The 25,198-nt window shown below is 46.3% G+C and overlaps 2 protein-coding genes across 4 annotated transcripts in view; one reads left to right on the top strand and one right to left on the bottom strand.

The window, feature by feature from the left end:
• Positions 1-15,603, bottom strand: part of AFTPH (aftiphilin) — a 96,540-nt gene extending 80,937 nt beyond the window's left edge. For both annotated transcript variants that reach the window (XM_075339258.1, XM_075339259.1), the window contains exon 1: positions 15,198-15,603. The gene's annotated coding sequence lies outside the window, so the exon portion shown is untranslated. The remainder of the gene's footprint in view (positions 1-15,197) is intronic.
• On the top strand, positions 15,464-23,462 carry SYS1 (SYS1 golgi trafficking protein). 2 transcript variants are annotated; one of them, XM_075339261.1, is made up of 3 exons: positions 15,464-15,740; positions 20,477-20,525; positions 22,808-23,462. In XM_075339261.1, the coding sequence occupies exon 3, from the start codon at positions 22,854-22,856 to the stop codon at positions 23,328-23,330; it is 477 nt and encodes a 158-aa protein (XP_075195376.1). In that variant the 5' UTR covers positions 15,464-15,740; positions 20,477-20,525; positions 22,808-22,853; the 3' UTR covers positions 23,331-23,462. The 2 variants fall into 2 exon arrangements, with proteins under 2 accessions (XP_075195376.1, XP_075195375.1); XM_075339260.1 differs by having other exon boundaries at positions 22,805-23,462.
• Positions 23,463-25,198: the final 1,736 nt, after the last annotated feature.

Raw genomic sequence — 25,198 nt, 5'->3', positions numbered from 1 at the left:
TCTTAGACCTCCCCACGCGTTTCTTAATTTATCTTAATCCTCAGGGGACTGTGGTCAAGAAATTACAACTTCATTAAGGAGACGGACAACCAACATACTGTGTCCGGGCTGGTAATAAGCTAAGCTATTACCAGCCCGGACACAGTATGTTGGTTGTCCGTCTCCTTAATGAAGTTGTAATTTCTTGACCACAGTCCCCTGAGGATTAAGATAAATTAAGAAACGCGTGGGGAGGTCTAAGAAAACATCAGGTCAGACTGTTGCCAGCCAAGGGGTATTGTGAGGCGGATTGGTGCCCCCCCCTGTCGCTGGACAACTAAAAACAAGTCTTTGGTTATTGATTGCTGCAGTTTGTAGCTTAATGTATAGTATTTGGGAGACAATAATATTTTGGTCTCTAACATCAGTATTGTAGTGGGATCACACCTGCTTTATGTCTGTCTATGCTATGGATTACTAATCTATATGTCACATATGGGACAATTATTTGTCCCAATTGGTGTTATTCCAGTAGAACCATTACTACTGGTTATACAGTGTCCTTGACTGGGTAGTAATAGGAGCTTAAATACTAGCTCCAGTCAGTTGGTTGGTTTTACAACCATTTATGGTGTGTGGTATAATATCTTTTTAAAAATTTAAACATTAAAAGTTATTTTTTAATTGTGACCACAATTTTTAGTACCTTTTGCTTTGCTGACTCTCTAATTAATTGGTAAGCAACGACACATCCTGTTCCTTTGTTCTGCATTGGGTAAAAGAAGTCAGTTCAAAATTTGGGATTTTTTTTTTTTTTACATAAACCTGACTTGTAGCTGGGCTTCACAGGAGCACTAACATGGCGGAAATGGGAGCTTCCAGCAGGCTGACAAGGCAACCCATCAACACCCAGCAATTGTGTCACGAAGGGGCAAGGAGGGACGCACCAGGATTTCGTTACTTAAATTCCACTGTCAGAGATTGACAGCAGCACTTAAGTAGGTAAACACACGCTGCAGCAGCTACATACACCTACATTTGACATAGGATGCACTGGTATGTCCAATCTTAGGAAGGGGTTAAATCATAAGTGGTCAAGGGTTCGACTGTGGACCTGAAGTGTGGACGACTTCTTTTGGATCAAAAGGTGAAGGTCAACTACTGCGAACAAAGTCTCTACCCGAAAACTCAGGGATGGGATCCACATTTATTGCACATCCTGTGCACACGCCATAAATGTGTGATGAGAACCCCCTTTAGGGTAAGTTCACACAGTGCGTTTTACGCGGTGTTTTTGGCCTCAAAACTGCATGATTTTGCTTCCCCAGCAAAATCTATGAGTTTTCATTTTTGCTGTCCGCACACAACTTTTTTTTTTTAAGCTGCGTTTTTGAGCTTAAAAAGAAATAAAAAAAATGGATATGTCAATTCTTTCCTGCGTTTTTCTGCGTTTTCCCCCCATGCAATGCATTGGAAAAACGCAGAAAAACACAGATCAAAAACGCAGCAAAACGCAGCCAAAAACGCACCAAATCGCGGCAAAAATGCATGCGTTTTTTGCCGCGGGTACGTTTTTGTACGTTTTTAGCAGCCAAAAACGCACAAAAACACAGCGTCAAAAAAACGCAGCGTGTGCACATAGCCTTAATACACTTTTTGGTGCTTGTATACTGTGAATATATATGGAATGCTACAATGTGCTCTAAATGCGAAATATATATTCATCGCATGGTACATGGTACATGATAGCCGATCACTAGGAAATACCGTGTTTTTCCAAAAATAAGACCTCCCCCAAAAATAAGCCCTAGCAGGGATTTTCAGCATTTTCGGAGAAAGGCTTAAATATAAGCCCTCCCCCGAAAATAAGCCCTAGTCACGGATCAATAATGAAGTGTCCGTGCAGCTAAAAAGGTTACAAATACTGCAGGACACTTCATTTTACACAGCGGCACCCGGCAATTACACTCACCAGACACTGAGCGGCAGGACCTGCAGTGATCACACACCCGCACACATCAGCTCACACACACACACACACACACACACACACACACACAATCAGATCACATACACACACACACACCAGATCTCACACACACACACACACACACACACACACACACCAGATCTCACACACAAGCATCGGATCGCACACACAGTCAGATCGCACACATAGTCAGATCGCACACATAGTCAGATCGCACACACGCAAACATCAAATCACATACACACAAACATCGGATCGCGCACACTCACCTCATCCAGTGACACCGATCTCTTCTTGCCGGGAGAATCCTGAGAGGCAGTGCAGTGCAGCGCGACGAACAGGACCTGCGGCCGGACACGTGACTTGCTCTCATTCCCTGCTGCCGTAAGTGCTGGATGTGATGTGAGTTTGTTTGTTTGTTTGTTTGTGTGTGTGTGTGTGTGTCTGCAATCGGCTGTGTGTGTGTGTCTGCGATCGGCTGTGGTTTTCTGCGATCGGATGTGTGTATCTGTGATCGGCTGTGTGTGCCTGTGATCGGCTGTGTGTGCCTGTGATCGGATGTGTGTATCTGTGATCGGCTGTGTGTGCCTGCGATCGGATGTGTGTATCTGTGATCGGATGTGTGTATCTGTGATCGGCTGTGTGTGCCTGCGATCGGATGTGTGTATCTGTGATCGGCTGTGTGTGCCTGTGATAGGATATGTATCTGATCGGCTGTGTGTGCCTGTGATCGGATGTGTGTATCTGTGATCGGATGTGTGTATCTGTGATCGGCTGGGTGTGCCTGCGATCGGATGTGTGTATCTGTGATCGGATGTGTGTATCTGTGATCGGCTGTGTGTGCCTGCGATCGGATGTGTGTATCTGTGATCGGCTGTGTGTGCCTGTGATCGGCTGTGTGTGCCTGTGATCGGATGTGTGTATCTGTGATCGGCTGTGTGTGCCTGCGATCGGATGTGTGTATCTGTGATCGGATGTGTGTATCTGTGATCGGCTGTGTGTGCCTGCGATCGGATGTGTGTATCTGTGATCGGCTGTGTGTGCCTGTGATAGGATATGTATCTGATCGGCTGTGTGTGCCTGTGATCGGATGTGTGTATCTGTGATCGGATGTGTGTATCTGTGATCGGCTGGGTGTGCCTGCGATCGGATGTGTGTATCTGTGATCGGATGTGTGTATCTGTGATCGGCTGGGTGTGCCTGCGATCGGATGTGTGTATCTGTGATCGGATGTGTGTATCTGTGATCGGCTGTGTGTGCCTGCGATCGGATGTGTGTATCTGTGATCGGCTGTGTGTGCCTGTGATCGGCTGTGTGTGCCTGTGATCGGATGTGTGTATCTGTGATCGGCTGTGTGTGCCTGCGATCGGATGTGTGTATCTGTGATCGGATGTGTGTATCTGTGATCGGCTGTGTGTGCCTGCGATCGGATGTGTGTATCTGTGATCGGCTGTGTGTGCCTGTGATAGGATATGTATCTGATCGGCTGTGTGTGCCTGTGATCGGATGTGTGTATCTGTGATCGGATGTGTGTATCTGTGATCGGCTGGGTGTGCCTGTGATCGGATGTGTGTATCTGTGATCGGATGTGTGTATCTGTGATCGGCTGTGTGTGCCTGCGATCGGATGTGTGTATCTGTGATCGGCTGTGTGTGCCTGTGATCGGCTGTGTGTGCCTGTGATCGGCTGTGTGTGCCTGTGATCGGCTGTGTGTGCCTGTGATCGGATGTGTGTGCCTGCGATCGGATGTGTGTATCTGTGATCGGATGTGTGTATCTGCGATCGGATGTGTGTATCTGCGATCGGATGTGTGTATCTGTGATCGGATGTGTGTGCCTGTGATAGGATATGTATCTGATCGGCTGTGTGTGCCTGTGATAGGATGTGTGTATCTGTGATCGGATGTGTGTATCTGTGATCGGCTGTGTGTGCCTGCGATCGGATGTGTGTGCCTGCGATCGGCTGTGTGTGCCTGTGATCGGCTGTGTGTGCCTGTGATCGGCTGTGTGTGCCTGTGATCGGCTGTGTGTATCTGTGATCGGCTGTGTGTGCCTGCGATCGGATGTGTGTATCTGCGATCGGATGTGTGTATCTGCGATCGGATGTGTGTATCTGCGATCGGCTGGGTGTGCCTGCGATCGGATGTGTGTATCTGTGATGGCTGTGTGTGATCTGCTGTGTATATCTGCGATCTGCTGTGTGTGTGTGCCTGTGATCGGCTGGCTGTGTGTATCTGTGATCAGCTGTGTGTATCTGCGATCGGCTGTGTGTGCCTGCGATTGGCTGTGTGTGCCTGCGATCGGCTGTGTGTGCCTGCGATCGGCTGTGTGTGCCTGCGATCGGCTGTGTGTGATCTGCTGTGTATATCTGTGATCTGCTGTGTGTGTATGTGTGTATGTGAGAGATCTGCTGTGTGTGCCTGCGATCTGCTGTGTGTCAGCTAGCAGCAGGGTAGCACGGCGTGCAGCACCGACCAGAGATCACAGGAGGACCTGGGAACCACGCAGACGTCCTGGTCTGGTGAGTATGAGTCTCCTGGGAAGTGCGGGGGGTCTGCTTTTTTGGGGGGTAAACTTACCCCCAACCGTGTTTCTCCAAGAATAAGACCTCCTCCAAAAATAAGCCCTAGTGCTTTTTTGGGGGGCAAAAAAAATATAAGACAGTGTCTTATTTTTGGAAAAACACGGTACCAACGCGGTCAAATGCAACTCTGCCGGCCTGTCATACACAGCATAGGTGGGGGTCTCAGCAGAAAAGTGAGGGCATTTCACCATCTATGACAGAAACCACAATGCAGATGTACATAGAGGCTGTGATAAATGAGGTAAAGCCACATATTTTACTAACTGAGTATAGGTCTAGTTCTGGCCGACACCTCCAGATCCCATACACCTGTCAGCCCACCACAGAAGATAGTGGAGGAGTCAGCCGCACTGTGTCCATGTGGAGCCAGTCAATTATCTCCGCAGACTACAAAACAAAGACCATAGCGTTTTCCATCACGTCACAGGACTCTCCGGGTGCTCGGTTACAGGACAGTAATAGAATCCACTCTGCATTTTTTATTAGTCGTCCAACGCTCACCCACCCAAAGAAGCAGGAGACATCTCCACCAGGAGCCGCACGCAGGATGTAAAGTACACGGCACTGGAGAGAAAACACTCCACGGCCGGACTAGTACTCCCATCATCATAGCTTATAATGAAATAAAAAATCCTGATGACACAAACGATCAGAAGCAGGGGTCTTCTGAGGCCATGTGCACACGCTGAGTATTTGGTGAGTTTTTACCTCAGTATCTGTAAGGCCACGAGCACACGCTAAGTATTTGGTGAGTTTTTACCTCATGTAAGGCCACGTGCACACGCTGAGTATTTGGTGAGTTTTTACCTCATGTAAGGCCATATGCACACGCTGGGTATTTGGTGAGTTGTTACCTCATGTAAGGCCATATGCACACGCTGGGTATTTGGTGAGTTGTTACCTCAGTAACTGTAAGGCCACGAGCACACGCTAAGTATTTGGTGAGTTTTTACCTCATGTAAGGCCACGTGCACACGCTGAGTATTTGGTGAGTTTTTACCTCATGTAAGGCCACGTGCACACGCTGAGTATTTGGTGAGTTTTTACCTCATGTAAGGCCATATGCACACGCTAAGTATTTGGTGAGTTTTTACCTCATGTAAGGCCATGTGCACACGCTGATTATTTGGTGACTTTTTACCTCATGTAAGGCCACGTGCACACGCTGAGTATTTGGTGAGTTTTTACCTCATGTAAGGCCATATGCACACGCTGAGTATTTGGTGAGTTTTTACCTCATGTAAGGCCATATGCACACGCTGGGTATTTGGTGAGTTTTTACCTCAGTAACTGTAAGGCCACGTGCACACGCTGAGTTTGAGATGAGGTTTTTTTTACAGTATTTGTAGCCAAAACCAGGAGTGGAACATACAGAAGAAAAATAATAGAAACACGAGCACCACTTCTGCATTTTATACCCACTACTGGTTTTGGCTACAAATACTAAGGTAAAAAACTCCCCAAATACTCAGCGTGTGCACGTGACCTTACAGATCCAGAGGTATAAAACTCTCCAACTACTCAATGTGTGCACGTGACCTTATGCTTCCACTACACAGGCAGGTGAAGCCTGAGAACGACCGGGCGGCTCCAAGGCCAAGTCACTGACTGTTCTGTTTACATATCCGACCTCCTCCGAGACGTGTGAAACTGCAGAAATAAAGGGCAGCGGCGGTCACCACGCTCTATCCGCTCCTCTGCTTTCTGTAGTGTAATCAAAGTACAAATCAATAGATTGATGTCATTATATAAATCCTCATCTCTCCTAAGAAGAGATTCCCTAATAGAGAACAGAGTAAGGAAACGTATCCCCACTCTGGAGCGGCACTGAGAACAGGGAATTAAGGGGGGACATCACAAATAAGAGCCACATAATAAAATTGAGGACATTTACTCACAATGGTAAACTACAGTGTCTTGTGAAAGTATTCACCCCCCTTGGCTTTTTACCTATTTTGTTACCTTACAGCCGGAGTTAAATTAATTTTCAAATTCAAATTGTGAGATGCCTCAGCACTAAACCGTCTAAGTTGGCGAAATGAAGTGAGAAATATACTGACAATTATATTTATGGGCTAAAATAAATAAATAAAAAAAATTGCTATGTGCATATGTATTCACCCCTTTTGCTATGAAGCCCCTAAAAACCTTGTAGTTCAACTAATTACTTTTATAAGACACACGTTTAGTGAGAGGAAGTCCACCTGTGAGCAATCTAAATGTCCTGGGGTTTGTCAGTATATAGACATCTTTTCTGAAAGGCCACAGAGGTTGCAACACCATTAACAAAGAGGCACCACTAACTAAACACCACCATGAAGACCCGACGGAGCTCTCCAAACCAACACCATGAAGACCCGACGGAGCTCTCCAAACCAACACCATGAAGACCCGACGGAGCTCTCCAAACCAACACCATGAAGACCCGACGGAGCTCTCCAAACCAACACCATGAAGACGCCACGGAGCTCTCCAAACCAACACCATGAAGACGCCACGGAGCTCTCCAAACCAACACCATGAAGACGCCACGGAGCTCTCCAAACCAACACCATGAAGACCCCATGGAGCTCTCCAAACCAACACCATGAAGACCCCACGGAGCTCTCCAAACCAACACCATGAAGACCCCCACGGAGCTCTCCAAACCAACACCATGAAGACCCCCACGGAGCTCTCCAAACCAACACCATGAAGACCCCATGGAGCTCTCCAAACCAACACCATGAAGACCCCATGGAGCTCTCCAAACCAACACCATGAAGACCCCATGGAGCTCTCCAAACCAACACCATGGAGACCCCACGGAGCTCTCAAGACCAACACCATGAAGACCCCAAGGATCTCTCCAAATCAACACCATGAAGACCCCAAGCTGGTCTCCAAACATGTCAGAGACAAGGTTGTTGAAAAGTCCAAGTTGGGGAGGATTCTAAAAAAAAACCAAAACAACCCAATCTCTGGTGATCCCCGGAACACCATCCAATCCATTATCATCAAATGAAAAGAACACGGTACCACAACAGACCTGCCAAGAGAGGGCTGCCCACCAAAACACTCAGCCTGGGCAAGGAGGGCATTAATCAGAGGCAGTACAGAGACCAAAGGTAACCCTGAAGGAGCTGCAGAGTTCCTAAGCAGAGATATCTGACAATACAGCCACAATAAGCCGTACACTCAATAGAGCCGGATTTTATGGAAGAGTAGTCAGAAGAAAAAAAATCTTTACTTATTGCCAAAAATGTGAACGCTCGTTTTCATTTTGCCAAAAGACATGTGGGAGACTTCCCAAATGTATGCAGGAAGGTGCTGTGGTCAGATAAGACCAAAACAAATTTTTTTTGTCATCAAGGTAAACAATATGACTGGTGCCAAATCAGCACAGCTCATGACCCCAAAAACACCATCCCCACAGTGAAACATGGTGGTTGCAGCATCATGCTGTGGGACTCTAATTCGGCAGCAGGCACAGGGAAAATGGTTTGAATCAAGAGGAAGATGGATGGTGGAAAATACAGGGGTATTCTTGAGCAAAACCTGTATCAGTCTGTCAGTGATTTGAGACTTGCATGGAAATGCACTTTCAAAAAGACAGTGACTCAAAGAATACTGCTAAAGCAACACTCAAGTGGTTCAAGGGGAAATGTATTGGAGAGGCCAAGTGACAGCCCAGACCTTGATCCAATTAAGAATCTGTGGTGACACATCATATTCCAGAAAAATATACGGTTTTCCTGAAAATGTAAATGAGCTGTTGAGCTCTATGGGCTGGACATACGGTATATCTCCCTGAGAACCTGCATCCAGAGCTTATACTAAATGAAAGGGTTACCAGCGTGAAACATTTAATGACTGATCTACATGTCTCACACTGGTTATACCCAGGGCTGTGGAGTCGGTAAGCCAAACCTTCGACTCCGACTCCGACTCCTCAAATTTTCTTGCACCGACTCCGACTCCGGCTCCGGCTCCGACTCCTACATATATTGCTTATAGTTAGGTGAAAAATTTATTGTAGTACATGAATATGTGTATGTGAACATCAGACATTTAATAATTTTTATGATACAATAATCAAGATATTTGGATAGAACATAAAATATATTTATTGGAATACAACTTTAGAACACAAAAAACTGTAATAAATTGTAAATATGTAATACACTATGTAATATACAGTAGATTACATATATATCTTGTGTGTGTGTATATACACTGTATATATATATATATATATATTATATATATTACATATTTACAATTTATTAGTTTTTTTGTGTTCTAAAGTTGTATTCCAATAAATATTTTATGTTCTATCCAAATATCTTGATTATTGTATCATAAAAACAATTAAATGTCTGATGTTCACATTATACTACAATACATTTTTCACTTAAATATAAGCATTATACTAAATGTTGTTATTTAGTAAAATATTCAGCACATTCTGCATTGCACTCCTGTCCCCAATTTATTATATATTTTAGGAGTCGGAGTCGGTGCATTTTATACCGACTCCGACTCCGACTCCACCAAAATGAGCTCCGACTCCGACTCCGACTCCACGACTCCGACTCCGACTCCACAGCCCTGGTTATACCTCCTGTCATTTAATATAAGCTCTGGAGGCAGATTCTCAGGGAATCTATGTCTGGCCCATAAATCTTAACAGCTCATTTACATATTAAGAAAAGTAAACTAAGGTCAGATCCTTTTTCTCTCTCCTTAAATAATGTATCAAGAATTAAATCTCCGTCAGCTGAGTCTGCAGCACAAAACAGGCGCTGCACATAGGATAGGTGGCCATGGTGAAGAGTATCAGCCCTGTGCATTCTCCCATCACTAATAGCAGGTTTCCTGAGTATAAACGTGTCACGTATTGGTGGGGCAATATGTTGCAGGTACAAAGCTGACCCTCGGTGTGGAAATGAGGGGGTCCACATGAGTGTTGGCCCAATATCATGGGGCTACTTTGTGTGTGACTACCTGCCGCAGTTTTCGTTTGGGATCCGGCTACACATTTGGAAAAACAGGTGTTCCTATAAAAGGCAAGCTGATTTCTCAATGAGTGCAATCTGTGGGTAGTTTTTGGAGCAGATTAAATCTGCATTAAACACTTGTATGACCCCGAGTTAACGCCACCATCGTATAAATAATCCCCTTATAGTGCAGCCTAGAAAATCCCCTCTATAATGAAATAATTACAGCCCGAAGACAAAAGCCCACTTCCGCTTGGAATGCAACCGATCAAGTTCTTGTATTTGCTTTCCAGTGTCTCGCTCTGGAAAATTACAAGTCTAGTGAATATTTCAGAAGGAAGGATCAGGTGCCACCTGCTAGTCACACCTCTCTCTCCGAGCCAAAAATGTACGGAGCCGAGACACCAGGAGCGAGGGCTCGACAGTCAGAACACAGGAGGAATACTTTGTTGCTTCTTCTATTTGTATACAATGTCTCCTCTTTACTGTAAATATTTACCATGAGGAGTGTAAAGCCTCTGCCATATGTTACTGCTACTTATGATTTCATAGAGGACTCAGTGTGGCATTAATGACCTGATGTAGATTCTTATTTACCAATATGTTGACACAATATAGCACTGGTAATATAACTTTTAATATTTTTATTAAAATGTAACAAAAAGTGACACCCAAATAATACCACAAGGTGTTTAGCAGTAGAAAAAAATCCAAATTGTCCACCAGTCAGAGCCTATTCCTTCTCACTAGGCCTCCCAGACCAGTATCACATGCACTCTATAATGCCAAAAAGCAATATTAAAGTGACGTTGTGCAATGAGCAGGCAATCCCTCCTTCATAATTGCACTCATGCCCAAAGAGTATCACTCTTTTAAGGTGTATGTGCATTCAGAATGTAAACAATTGACTATACCAAGAATTCATTCATTGCAGACATTTGCATAAAAAGGGTGAAGGAGGGGAGTGGTTGGACAGGATAAAGTGCTAAAGAGATAAATACATTCATTGGTAGCGGTGGGATCTATGCTTACCAACTATCCCACCACATAACTATTAAACTGGTATTACCTTCCCTTTCATGGGGGGGGGGGGGTGGATTTTTCACACACCACACATTACCCCAGGTAATAACCAGTAACCAGACACCTTAAAAGAGTGAAGGAGGGATTACCCGTTTATTGCACAACGTCACTTTAATATTGCTTTTTGGCGTTAGTGCATGTGATACTGGTCTGGGAGCCTAGTGAGAAGGAATAGGCTCTGACTGGTGGACAATTTGGATTTTTTTCTAGTGCTAAACACCTTGTGGTATAATTTGGGTGTCACTTTTTGTTACATTTTAATAAAAATATTAAAAGTTATATTACCAGTGCTATAGTGTGGCATTAATGACCCCAAAATGAATCCACAGAGATCTGCAGAGGTGTCCATACTGCCTGTACAGAGCGGCTTGTGCCAGCGGTGCCCAATGATCAGATCTCCGGCACCATGTTATAGACAGCAGTGCCGCACATGTACTCTGTTACTGGAGCTCTATATCTAGGTGCGAAAGCCAATTAAAGTAATGATGGAAAAACCATGTGACATCGGCTCCAGGAACGAAAAATCCTCTCCAGGATCCAGTGTGATCTGAAGTGAGAATATAACACTGGCTACAATACAAAAGGACATGGCTACGAGCCCCAGAACGGGCGGCACTGCATGGGGAGCGGATGCACAGATGCTGGAGGAGGTAAGAAAGCTGGAGATTTTTTTTTTGCTTATGGACAGAAAACAGATTACATGACAGATATTACACGCTCGGCCAAATCAGACGCCAAGACAATTTTCTATTCAACAGTATAACAAATACAATGGAAAGTAGGAAATAATACTAGAAGGTGTGTGCACACAGTGTCATTCACCGGCATAAACAAAGGGGATCTGCATGGGAATTAAATGGTGCATTATAACTACACCCTACCCTTCATCAGTCTGTGCTGTAATTATGGGGGCTGCAGCAGATCTGCAGTATGAGCGAACACCGTGGATTATGGGCACAGGATGTACCCCTCAACTGAAGGAAGCTACATGTGGGGTTCAAGGACAAAAAAACGTAAATATTGCCATAGATTTTTGACTGCTATATAACCGTGCACTACTAAGGGTGCTTTCACACTTGAGTTGTGAGGCACCCGTCACAGTGCGTTGTGTGACGCATGCGTTGCAAACAGTGTGCTAACAAAGGTAACGGATTCCTGTGAAAGAACAGTTAGCGTTATTTTTGTATGTGTCGTCGGGAAAGGAGATTTGCGGTCAGGAGGAGAGAGTGAGAGAGACAAGTCTATGGAGACCAGCGCAGTGTGTTAACGGACTGCGCTATTCTCCATAGCGGCGGATTGCGCTGAATCTCCATAGCGGCGGATTGCGCTGAACGCAAGTGTGAAAGCAGCCTTAAGGCCCTATCACACAGAGATAAATCTTTGGCAGATCTGTGGTTGCAGTGAAATCATGGACATATTGTTCCATTTGTACACAGCCACAAACCTGGCACTGATTGTCCACAATTTCACTGCAACCACAGATCTGCCGCAGATTTATCTCCGTGTGTAAAGTGGCCTTTAGGCTATGTTCAGACAGATGTTGCAGTTCTGAGCAAATTGTAGACAAGCGCAGATCACAGAGGGGAAGGAAGAGGAGATATCAGCCATGAAAACTAGCATTGGGCCATGTAGAATAGCTCTTGTACTAACATATTGACAATCACTGGGCCCGTCCAGTAGGAAAATATGTGCAGAGCCCAACAGAACTCAGGGCTGTACAGCGCCATCGGACCCACAATATCCAAACCCCTAAAGAACCAATATTAGACCGCCACAATGTCAGTGAAGGTTGGGAATTCCTGGTGTCACAATTGTAATGAGAACCAATTTATAGCAGGGTGCGCTGGACTACCCTCCCTATGGAATCACACAAAAGTGGATTTGTTAGAACCCTGCAAACCAGGGTTGGTACCAACCAGCGGGCAATTTACAGAGCAAAGCACCTGTTGCTTGACCCCCCCCTTGCCCCACCCAAAAAAGCAGTGTGTAGAATAGTCACAGTTGTAATTATTACATTTGATGCGGTCCCTGCTGACATAGGAGAGGTGGACAATTCCTTCTACAGCCCCCGGCCCCTTCCTCCATCTCTGCACCATGAAGCTGGAGTCACACGTGCAGCTTTTGCAGCAGGATTTATTTTTTTTTCTGCCAAAACAAGATGTGGATCCAAGAAGGAAAGACAGACACTTCTCCATTTATGAGCTTATTCCGCCACTCAGAAAAAATACTCAAAAGAATAAACACTTTTTTTTTTTTAAACGACTTGCTGTCCATATGTTCAGGCTTTTGAGCATCTTTTAACCGCTTCACGTTTCCAAAGACGCCAAATGATAAAAAGAAGTGACCTGACCATTCCTCGGGCGGCTCGAAAGACGTCCTATACTTAACAATACACGTCAATGAGGAGGCTCAAAAGACGCCTTTACTTCAGAAACTGCTAGCGGTTCCTTCATTTCAAAACGAAAAATATAAACAGCAAATGGAAAACACCAGTAAAATATGTAAAACAAAAAACTAAATACCACCGGCAGTTAAAAGCAGCAAAGAAAACTAAAAATACGGAGGAAAAAAACGCTGTGTCTGAAGAGTCTCCTTCTGTGAAAATTTGTCGCTTCTGTCAAAGTTTAAAACACGTCATGTGAACCTACCCCAAGTGTACATGTGTGACCCTTGGGGGACTTCCTCAGCATACAATAGAAAACCATCAGGCAGCGCTAGAAGGTCTTATTCCACCCCCTGTGCATCACAGTGGGGGGCAGACTGCAGTACACGGACCGGTCCGGGGCCAGATATGACCTTACCTGCCTCACATCCGTCTAGGGCCAGTCCGTGCAGTCAGTCCCCCGACCATGATGCACTGATGTCAGAATGTGGTATAAATGGAGCGTTCAACTGTTGAGACCCCAACAACAATCACGACTGCTGCTTGCCATACTAGAAAAAAAACTGCAGAATGGCCATATACACGTGCAGACACCATTCTGCTGCAAACACAGGCGGGAAACCATTGTCTGCACCGTCCAGCCAAACCCTTACAGTACCACCGAAGGAGGCCGAAATTTTGGAAAATATCCACAGAAAAAAAATCTGTAGCAGAAGCTGAACCGCACTGTGGATTTGACATCTGCGAGATGTCACTTCATGCTGCAAATTTCCACAGCGGATTTTATCCTGTGCACTGCAAAAAGTGGAACATGCAGAATTTCTAAAATAAATAAAACTCTTGATTAGTCTTTGCTGGTAAAAGTCCAGGGTATATATAAGGCCTGAAACACACATCCGCAGAAAACACAGGTCTCACGTTCCGTTTTTTATGTCAGTTTCTCCGGTACATATGACATCAGTGTGATGGCGTATGCTTGCTGTGTGTGCGTGTTGAACGTCAGTGTATGCGTGAGAAACTTGCGTGTCATGTCCGTGTGTCTTGAGCCGTTTAACCGTTATAAAAAAAAAAAAACCACACGGACCATACGGACAGCACACATACATGGTCCGTGTCACGTAAGTGCAGAGATAGACCCATTGACTTTAGCGGGTCCGTGTCTGCGTGATGCCGGCGACACGCGGACATGTCATCCGTGTAAAAAAAAACGCGCACACGTACAAACCAAACGGACACATGTTCCATGTGGCTTTACATGTGTGTGCCTGTTACCATAGGGTAACATTGGTGCACGTGTGCTTATGCCGCCGGTACGTGTCAAAAAGTCCCAAACACGTACCGGCGGCACGGATGTGTGTTGCAGGCCTACCATAGGGACCCAGACAGCAGCCTGTGGGCTGGACAGCACAGATCAGACATCAGCTCTGTTTCATTCTGGAACACTGTGGAGTTTCAGAGACGGCATAGTCCTACATTCCAGCCCGGGGACTGTGTGTCACAGGACTAGTCCGAGCCTGATCCCTGGCGGCTGCTCCCTGCCCCTCATCTCTGGACTGATAGATGCCTCCGTACATATGTGCTTATAGGGGGAGGGGATAGGATCCGCTGGGGATCGGTCTCTTGAGCCCGCCGTATAGTACCCAACCAGCTTTTCTAAATGTTTTCTGTGAATCCCGGCAGAGTAAGCTTACCTGGCTGCATTACTGTCGGCGGTCTCAGATTCTCGGCCGTGGTTCAGGCAGTGGGATCTGGGTCGGGTCCCCTATATGTAGATTGGGGCTCTTGGCTGCAGACCTCCGCGCTCGGCCTGGTCACCCCCAGCTCTATACATGGCCGTCTATTTCTTACAATGGTGTAAGACACAGGAGAATGTCGCCGGTAACAGAGTGGCCCCTGCGTGGTCACAGTCCACTGGTGGGTCACATAGCCGGGTCAGAGACACTGATATGGAGCTAAACAATGCAACAGAGCCAGGGAGGTGAACGGGGCTGCAGTACCACACACAGCCTGCAGGCAGGGGCGGCGCTGCTCTCCTAGTGCTGTGCAACCCCTTTAAATTAACACTTTACTTGCTGGAGCCCCAGTGCACAGCTGTGAGTCCGGGGACAGCACCAGGGACCCGGGGGAAGTGACGGGCACAAGTTGTCAGAGCTGCCATGTTGTGTACACGGAGTCACAGATGTAAACAGCCGGATCTCACCTTGCCCCCTTCTCCCGGGCCGCACCGCTCGGACTTGCCGCTCATGTCGGTCCCCGGGACAGTCCCGACTCTCCGTCACTGGGGACGTGGTAATGGACCAGTGTCCGGCTCCAGCTGCCAGTCCTCCGGATAACCCCGAACCCAGGAAGCGGCAACAACACAAGCAGCACTCAGCCTCCGCCTCCTCCTGGATCCGCCTTCCCGTCATCCACCGCGTCCAGGAGGAGAAGCCGAACCGCTGCGCAGGCGAAGACGGAAGTGGAAGAGCCAAGACGGGCGGAACAGTCCGAGCTGTCAGCCTCACTTGCCAGTCCTCGTCACTTCCTGTTATGCTATGACGTCATTTTCCGGTGAATTGTCAGGAATTAGGGGAGGACTGTACACGTGATTCTGGAGTATTGGCGATGTGTTCTGGCTGACGTCATTTCCGGCGCGGAGCTGTAGCTGGCGGCAAGGGCGGAAGTGACGCACTCGTGTGGCCGGTGCGATGGCTGGAAACGGAGGACGCTGGAGCGGCTGACAGGAGGCTGCGGGGACATTATGGTGAGGAGCCGCCGTCCTGGCCTGTAAGGACCGTACCTTACGGGCGGCCTGCTGTGTGCTGTGCCCCTGGTTACCGGCGTGCGGTGTTGTCAGGTCACACTTTCCTTTCCACCTTACCCATCAGTGCAAATGTGCTGAGTGTCTGACCAGGGCCCTGTAGAGAGCGCGAATTCCCAAGTAGTTTATTTGTCACATTAGCTATTGAGGCTGCTGTGCTGTCCCCCATGCTTTACACTGCATCTCTGCTTTTATTTGCAGCATACGCCAGTATAGCTTACACCCTGATAGGAGGCTGCCCAGCAGGTGTTGTTTTCAATTTCTGCCCACATTTTTATTCCCACCCAGTGCCCCCTGATCTTCCTGAGCCCTTCTTGGCAATGCCGCAGTGATTGGGGAGCGCGCTGCATTTCCTGCCGTCTTTGGCGCTGAGTGGACGTCTCTATATTTATTTATTTTTTATATCAGTTTGAGCTCTTTGCAAAATAGTACATTTTTGTTTTTTTCTGCTGGAAACCTCCTTTTTAAAGAAGGTGTCCAGGATTCGAAGAAATTGAGCAGAAAATGTGAAAATAATCATTACCCACCTGGTAACGCCCCAACTGCTCTGCGATCTCTGAGGCTATTGATTGGCTGCAGCGGTCACAGCACATCAATGCTGCAGAACAAGACCAGTGGAAGCACGCGAGTGTTGGGGAACCACTATGCAGAGGGTTTTGGTTTTTTTAATTCTTGGAAAAACTCTGAACATCTGAGATCGCTTTAGCGGGGATCGGATCACAACATTCGTGCCTTTGTAAGGCTATGTGCGCACTAGAGCTTTTTACCCGCGGATTTGCCCACGGATTTGCCGCGGAAATTTCTTGAGAAATGTCTGCAATCTTTGTGCAGACATTTCCCAGCAATTTCTATGGCAAAAAAAAAAAGCTGTGCGCACTGGTGCGGATTTTTCTCGAGAAATTTCCGCATGCGGATTTTCTCGAGAAACTTTCTCGAGAAAATGAACATGTCCATTATTTCCGCGGGTACCCTGCGGATTTCTGCAGTACAGCCTGCAAAAATCCGCAGGGAACCACCCGCGGGAAAATCGCGGCTAATCCGCGGCAAATCCGCATGCGGATTTGACGCGGATTTTTTCCGGAGGTCCGGAAATCTTTCACTCCCAGAAGTTTCTCGAGAAAGTTTCTTGAGAAACTTCACATCTCTAGTGCGCACATAGCCTAAGACTCCATTTATGCACATTACAGTGATATTATAGTGAGGGGGGAGGATAAATCTAGAACAAATACCTGGCTTCTATATACTGAGAAAAGTGTGATTTAGAGGGTTATTCCCAAAATCACAAGCACTCCTATTGCTGAGGGTTCAACCAATAGGACCAAGAGCAATGACCAGATCAGGCTTTGCTGCCCCCCCTCCCTAAACAGATTAGAGGTCTGCATGCTCAGCCCCCGATCCATTAATTGTCTATGGCATTGGTGGGCAATTCATTATCCCGAGGGGCCACATGAGAGACAGGTAACTGTTGTGGGAGTCTAACCAATTTGGTGAAATTAATTCTGCTCAATATTCATGTTAACATATTAATTATGATTATTTTTAACATTAATTTATCACTATTAATATTATCACTTAATATCGAACAGAATTAAATATGGTAACGCCCCCATATACTGCATGAGCCACTATGTACAGTATGAGCCCACACCCAGCCCCCTATATACAGTATGAGCTAGTACATAGGCCATATGTACTGTATGAACCTCTATACAGTGGAACCTCGCTTAACGAGTAACCCAGTTAACGAGGATTTCGCTTAACAAGCAAAGCTTTCTGTAAATTTGTAACTCTGTTTACAAGAAAGCTTTGTTGTACGAGCAAAATCCTCACCGCACACACTTCCGGTTCCGTACATCCACCGCGCTCTGACCCGCACTTGCAGTCCACGCAAACATGCACAAACACACACGCACGCACACACATACAGTATTATGCTCACCTTACCTTCCGTTCCACCACCGGCCTCATGGTTCTTGTAGTTCCCCGGTACATCGCGACGAGGTAGGAATCCTCGCGGCGAACTAAAAGATCCAGGAGGCCGGCGATGAAACGGAAGGTAAGGTGAGCATAATATGTGTACCTTAAGTTCCATCGCGGCCTCCTGGGTCCTGTAGTTCGCCGCTCCACTCCAGGCTGTGCATCGGAAACCATAGCGACGAAGCAGGAACTTCCTCTGTCACCGCTACTCAAATATAGAAAGGAGCTGTGGTCAAATAAGCGCAAAATAGGGTCTTACCCCGATATGTATGGGGTGGGGAAAGGGGAGTAAACTTGCTCACCTGATGTAGTTGTGACAGTCACAACTACTATATGTGCATGTAAACCACGATCCACGGCTGCAGCCACCCAGTGGCAGATATCAGAGAACAATAGAGAAGGGTGTTCAATTGCCGCGCCAACAGATCACTCGTTCAGATGATGAAGACCAATGTCATTTTATTTGCATATGGGTCTACGCGTTTCAGGAGCACCTGCTCCCTTCCTCAGGACCGTCAGGTTAAAAATAGATAGATTTGAGATTTGATGTTATTTTTAACATGTGAGTGATCTGTTGGCGCGGCAATTGAACACCCTTCTCTATTGTTCTCTGATAACCGCTAGTCAAAGGCAGCACGCTGGCCAATCAGAGGCAAGCGGCTCCTACCTTTGACGTCAGGGCTCTGGCAGCGGAAGTTCCTCCCTCGTCGTTATGGTAACCCGATACACAGCCCGTGTGTGTGTTTGTGTGTGTTAGTGCATGTGTGCAATGACACAATAGGGGACCAGGATGGGACATTTAACAAGTTGTGGAACGAATTGTCTGCATTGCAATGATTTCCTATGGGAAATCTTGCTTTGCTGAACGAGTAACTTGGTTAACAAGCACAGTCCCAGAACGGATTGTTCTCGTTAAGCAAGGTTCCACTGTATACCATATGAGCCCACACACAGCCCCCTATATACAGCATGAGCCTCCACATAGCCCCCTATATACAGTATTAGCCCCTATGTACAGTGTGAGCTCCCACATAGCCCCCTATATACAGTATGAGCCCCTAAATAGATTTCTATATACAGTATGAGCCCCACACATAGCCCCCCATTATATAGTATAAGCCCCCTATATACAGTATGAGTCCCACACATAGCCCCCTATATACAGTCTGAGCCCCCACATAGCCCCCTTTGTACAGCTCACACTTAGAAAACCCCCACACACATAGCCCCCCATTATATAGTATAAGCCCCCTATATACAGTATGAATCCCACACATAACCCCCTATATACAGTATGAGCCCCTACATAGCCCCCTTTGTACAGGCTCACACATAGTCACCTTGCTCCCATTCCTCCGGTGCTGTGCTGCAGTCTCCAGTGCACGGAAGAAGGCGGCAGCAGCTCTGTCTTCCTCCAATGTATTTACCGCCTCCAGCATTCGTGGGCCACTGTTTTCAGCCCTCCAGCGGTCTCGATCCGCAGGCTGGAGTGGAACAGCTGACTGGCCGGATGTGGCCCGCTGCCCACACTTTGCCCAGGTATAGTCAATGGGACACAGAAACCAAGCGCTGTACTCGGCCATGCTCATCAGTGCAATTGGCAATGAGCGGCGCTGATCAAGAGGGGGCTGCAGAACCTGATCACAGCACTGCTGGTAGTTCTTGCGTTCAGACCCTCTGGGATCAGTAAGTTAGCGCTTTTGTGATTTTTAGTATAATCATTTAATAAGGAAGGGAGTTGTTCCTCTTTAACTTCTTAAAGACACAGACAGTTTTCATTTTTTCCTCCTCTTCTTCCAAGAGCCATACATTTTTCTTTTTGTTTACATAGCCAAACTTGTTTTTTTGACGGACGACTTGTAGTTAAATGACACCTTCCTTTTATAATGTAAAAATACCCGCAAGGTTAGCATTTCGACATTTAGGTTAAGCAATTTTATATTTTCCTATATCTACTACTTTTCTGGATGCAGCTATACTCAAATATATTCATAAGCATGTATGCTTTATTTTTCTTTGTTTAATTGTGAAAAGGAAGGTTCAAATTTAGTCTATATTTTTTTCACATCTATTTTTATGTTACACATTGGCCTTGATTCATCAAGATTGGAGATATTCTTGCTGATCTTGACAAGGAGCTTGTTGGAGTCTGATGTTCCTGATTCATTAAAGCCCCACTCCAGCGTTTTGTTTTGGGGTTTTTCAGTACTGGTGTGGTGCTTTTAATCTAAGTCACCTACCCCGGGGGTCACTTTGGTCCCACAGCGCCATCTTGTAACTGTAACGTTTGACTGGCCTGAAGTCAGAAATTCCGTCAAAAGCTCTCAATATAAGTCTATGAGACCCAGAACGAGGCTCTCATAGAGTTGTATTGAGTTCTGACAAGTCCGTGAAACACTGACGCTGACAGCAGGTCACAAACTGCCAAAGACCGACCAGCGACAATACCAAAGGAAGATGGGGAGAATGAGTAAGTATAAGACGGGGGTCAGGGGATTAGATTAGAAGCACCACTCCAGTAGTGAAATTGGAAAAAAAAAATCATCATCAACATTTCAAAGTGATTTACCCCAGATTTTACTCCACATACGGGTTTTGAACCTGCGAGTGTTTGCAGTGTATAGGGCAAATCATGGTAACCTATATCCATGGAATGAGCATAAAATTCAGGAAACTAATGTTTTTTGTTTTGTTTTTTTAAGGTCTGTTACATATCTGCCAGTTTCGTTAACAAGCGGAAGCTGATGCCAGGTAAGATATGGATCCTTCTATGGAATGTAACCAGTAGTTTTTGCAGTAATTCACTACATATAAATACACTCTGTCTACTTGGATGTAAAGGCTATGAGGATACATATGTATGCAAAAAGTATCCAGCCATTCCCTCTGATCCATCGAGTATGACTTGGTACTTTCTGGGGCTAGATAGGACAATAGGTTGCTTTGCTGTTCAATATGACTTAAAGGGAACCTGTCGCACTTTTTTGGCCTCTAAACTGCGGCCACCACCACCGGGCTCTTTTATACAGTATTCTACCATTGCCGTATATAAGAGCCCAGGCCGCTGTGAGAACATAAACACTTTATAATACTTACCTAACGGTCGCGCAGTTGGCCACATGGGCGTCTCCGTTGTCCGGTCCCAGCGCCGCCTCTTTTGGCCATCTTTGTTCTCCTCTAGCTGCGGTGCATGACGCGTCCAACGTCATCCACACTCGCCGGCATTCAGGTCCTGAGCAGGGCAGATCAAAGTATTGTAGTGCGCCTGCGCGGGACCGGCGAGTGTGTGTGTGACGTAGGATGCGTCATGCCCACAGGCTTCAGAAGGAGGACGAAGATGGCCGAAAGAGGCGGCGCCGACACTGGACAACGGAGACGCCCATAAGGCCCACCACGCGACCGTTAGGCAGGTATTATAAAGTGTTTTTTATGTTGTCACAGCGGCCTGGGCTCTTATATACGGGATGTTAGAATGCTGTATATAAGAGCCCGGTGGTGGTGGCGGCAGCTTATAGGGCAAAAAAGTGGTGACAGGTTCCCTTTAAAATGTTTTCTCTGCTTCTTAGTTGTATTGTTACTCCACATACTATTGAGAATACCGTGATTTGTTTGTCACTTTTCAATTCATTAAAATGAAAAACGAAAAATAGTGTCTTAAAATAGTGCAGAGAACTAGGGGTACTTTACACGCTGCGACATCGCTAGTAATTGCTAGCGATGTCGCGTGCGATAGCACCCGCCCCCGTCCCCGTCGTAACGATATGTGGTGATCGCTGCCGTAGCAAACATTATCGCTACGGCAGCGTCACACGCACATACTTGTTCAGTGACGTCGCTGTGACTGCCGAACAATCCCTCCCTCAAGGGGGAGGTGCGTTCGGCGTTACCGCGACGTCACTAAGCAGCCGGCCAATAGAAGCAGAGAGGCGGAGATGAGCGGGATGTAACATGCCGCCCACCTACTTCCTTCCTCATTGCCGGTGGACGCAGGTAAGGAGATGTTTGTCGTTCCTGCGGTGTGTCACACAGCGATGTGTGCTGCCGCAGGAACAAGGAACAACATCGTACCGGCAGCAGTAACGATATTAAGGAAATGAACGACGTGTCAACGAGCAACGATTTTACACGTTTTTGCGCTCGTTGATCGTTGCTCATTTCGGTCACACGCTGCGGTGTCGCTACCGGCGCCGGATGTGCGTCACTAACAACGTGACCCCGACGATATATCGGTAGCGCTGTCGCAGCGTGTAAAGCACCCAATACAGTAGAGCAGTCCCTCAGGTTACAATGGCCATAGGCTGCAATATCTTGAACATAATTAACATTGGACATCTTTGAATTGAATTAATTGGCCTATAAGATGAAGTCAATGAAATTATCAAAAGATACACAAGCATAGGACCTAAAAAGTACAATTTTATTTGAATAAGTTAAAACATGAAAAAACATTTTTTTTTCACAATTTTTCTTGCAAGATAAATACATTCATATACAATAGCTGCACAATGTCAGGGACCGGACAGCTCGCTAACACAATTCCTATCTAAAGTAAGATTGGTACACAGTATTGCCAATTATAAAATTAGCATTTTCCCATACACAATGTATTAGGTCTGTAACAACGAATTCCTGAACAGGCCATAAATAGGAAGCAAGAACTCAGTAGGAGTACAGAATCAATGCAAAAAAGTTTGAATCAAAAAACATATAGTGTGAAGTTATTGTAGAAGTCTGTCCATCCCTGCCTCCCCACGCACGTTTCATTATTTTTTTCATCAGTAGGCCTTCCATAAGATGTAAGTGCTGTGCTTATTTCCTAGGAGGCTGGCCAACCCTGATAGACTGCAGAGGTGGCCAGTAACTTAGAAAAACAGTAGGAAACTATAAAATTACAAAATGTTTTTGCGAACAGAGAGGATTTTTAAGATGTAAGATGCTTGCTTTTATAATCGCTTTGCATTTTTATCCATTGAAGATCTTGAGAATAACCCTCTCGTATATGGCTCTTACACTGTGTCTTTCTCTTCCAGCAGCCGCTTCCTGAGGTTGTCACCTGCGTCCTAGCGTATAGACTGTACTATGAGAATGGCCGGACAGTTCCGGAGCTACGTGTGGGATCCCGTCCTGATCATTTCTCAGATTACATTGATGCAGTTCGTCTATTATGGCTGCCTGGGCCTCTGGATCGCATTACTGGACTTGTTGGTTCACTACAGCCCGTCCCTTGACCAGCTATTTAATTATGAACTTTTGGGCTTCTCTTCTGTGCACGGGAGGATCACAATGATGGCTTTCATCTTAAACTCTTTAACCTGTGCGCTGGGACTACTTTACTTTATCCGCAGGGGAAAGCAGTGCCTGGATTTCACTGTGACAGTCCATCTTTTCCATATGTTGGCGTGTTGGATATATAACGCTCACTTTCCCAGCACGATCACTTGGTGGCTGCTGATGTTTGTGTGCATCGGCCTAATGGCAGTGACTGGCGAGTATCTGTGTCTGCGGACTGAGCTCAACGAGATCCCCCTCAGCTCCGCACCCAAGTCTAACGTGTAGACTTTTATAACCCTACGTACCTGTCAGATATTTCTTGAACTTCAGTATTTATACTCCACGCTGTTAGATCTGCTAATGGTTTCTGGAGTTTGGTTTAAACTACTTCTAGAATTAAAGCTACGGAATAATTGAGATGATGAGTATACAAGCTATGCGCACGTCTGAGTATGGTCTGTCCAGCACTAACATGGCACACGCAAAGTTTTTATTTCATGATTTCTTACTTCTACAGTACAGACCAAAAGTTTGGACACCTTCTCATTCAATGAGTTTTCTTTTTTTCCATGACTCTGAAAATTGTAGATTCACATTGAAGGCATCAACACTATGAATTAAAACATGTGGAATGAAATACTTAAAAAAGTGTGAAACAACTGAAAATATGTCTTATATTCTAGTTTCTTTAAAGTAGCCACCTTTTGCTTGATTACTACTTTGCACACTCTTGGCATTCTCTTGATGAGCTTCAAGAAGTAGTCACCGGAAATGGTTTTCCAACAGTCTTGAAGGAGTTCCCAGAGATGCTTAGCACTTGTTGGCCCTTTTGCCTTCACTCTGCGGTCCAGCTCACCCCAAACCATCTCGATTGGGTTCAGGTCTGGTGACTGTGGAGACCAGGTCATCTGGCGTAGCACCCCATCACTCTCCTTATTAGTCAAATAGCCCTTACAAAGCCTGGAAGTGTGTTTGGGGTCATTGTCCTGTTGAAAAATAAATGATGGTCCAACTAAACGCAAACCGGATGGAATAGCATGCCGCTGCAAGATGCTGTGGTAGCCATGCTGGTTTACTATGTCTTCAATTTTGAATAAATCTGCAACAGTATCACCAGCAAAGCCCCCCCACACCATCACACCTTCCCCTCCATGCTTCATGGTGGGAACCAGGCATGTAGAGTCCATCCGTTCACCATTTCTACAAAGACACGGTGGTTGGATCCAAAGATCTCAGATTTGGACTCATCAGACCAAAGCACAGATTTCCACTGGTCTAATGTCCATTCCTTGTGTTCTTTAGCCCAAACAAGTCTCTTCTGCTTGTTGTCTGTCCTTAGCAGTGGTTTCCTAGCAGCTATTTTACCATGAAGGCCTGCTGCACAAAGTCTCCTCGCAACAGTTGTTCTAGAGATGAGACGGTGTGTCCAAACTTTTGGTCTGTACTGTATGTCCACCCAAGATTTTTTATTTTTTTTTTTTTGTAATTTATTTTTCTTGTCAAGTTTGCAAAAACGTTTTTTGTAGGAGATTTTAAAGGCTTCAGCTTTTTTGATATTTAATTCAAACCTATTTGTACTAGTTTGAAACAAAAGCAAAGTAATAGAGAGAGCAAAAAATGATGAAGTCTGATAGATAACACACCGGTATAGTACACAGGTGTGAGAGCGTAGTTGTCATAGTCACATGCTAAGTACATTTGTCTATAAACCTGAAAGGAGGCGAGAGAACATGGATGAACAGAGGGGGAGTTGTAACAAGAAAGGCCGAGGGCCGGCTTTGCGCAGTCTGACCGAGGGCCGGCTTTGCGCAGTCTGACCGGGGGCCGGTTTTGCGCAGTCTGACCGGGGGCCGGTTTTGCGCAGTCTGACCGGGGGCCGGCTTTGCGCAGTCTGACCGGGGGCCGGCTTTGCGCAGTCTGACCGGGGGCCGGCTTTGCGCAGTCTGACCGGGGGCCGGCTTTGCGCAGTCTGACCGGGGGCCGGCTTTGCGCAGTCTGACCGGGGGCCGGCTTTGCGCAGTCTGACCGGGGGCCGGCTTTGCGCAGTCTGACCGGGGGCCGGCTTTGCGCAGTGTGACCGGGGGCCGGCTTTGCGCAGTGTGACCGGGGGCCGGCTTTGCGCAGTGTGACCGGGGGCCGGCTTTGCGCAGTGT

Source organism: Anomaloglossus baeobatrachus, chromosome 3 (genome assembly GCF_048569485.1).
Source record: "Anomaloglossus baeobatrachus isolate aAnoBae1 chromosome 3, aAnoBae1.hap1, whole genome shotgun sequence".
NCBI classification, from domain to species: Eukaryota; Metazoa; Chordata; class Amphibia; order Anura; family Aromobatidae; genus Anomaloglossus; species Anomaloglossus baeobatrachus.
Note: the sequence above shows the minus strand (reverse complement) of the source record. Positions and strands in the feature narration are given on the sequence as shown.

Coding starts and splice junctions, on each gene's coding strand:
- SYS1 (XM_075339261.1), top strand. CDS start 22,854: ATGAGAATGGCCGGACAGTTCCGGAGCTACGTGTGGGATCCCGTCCTG.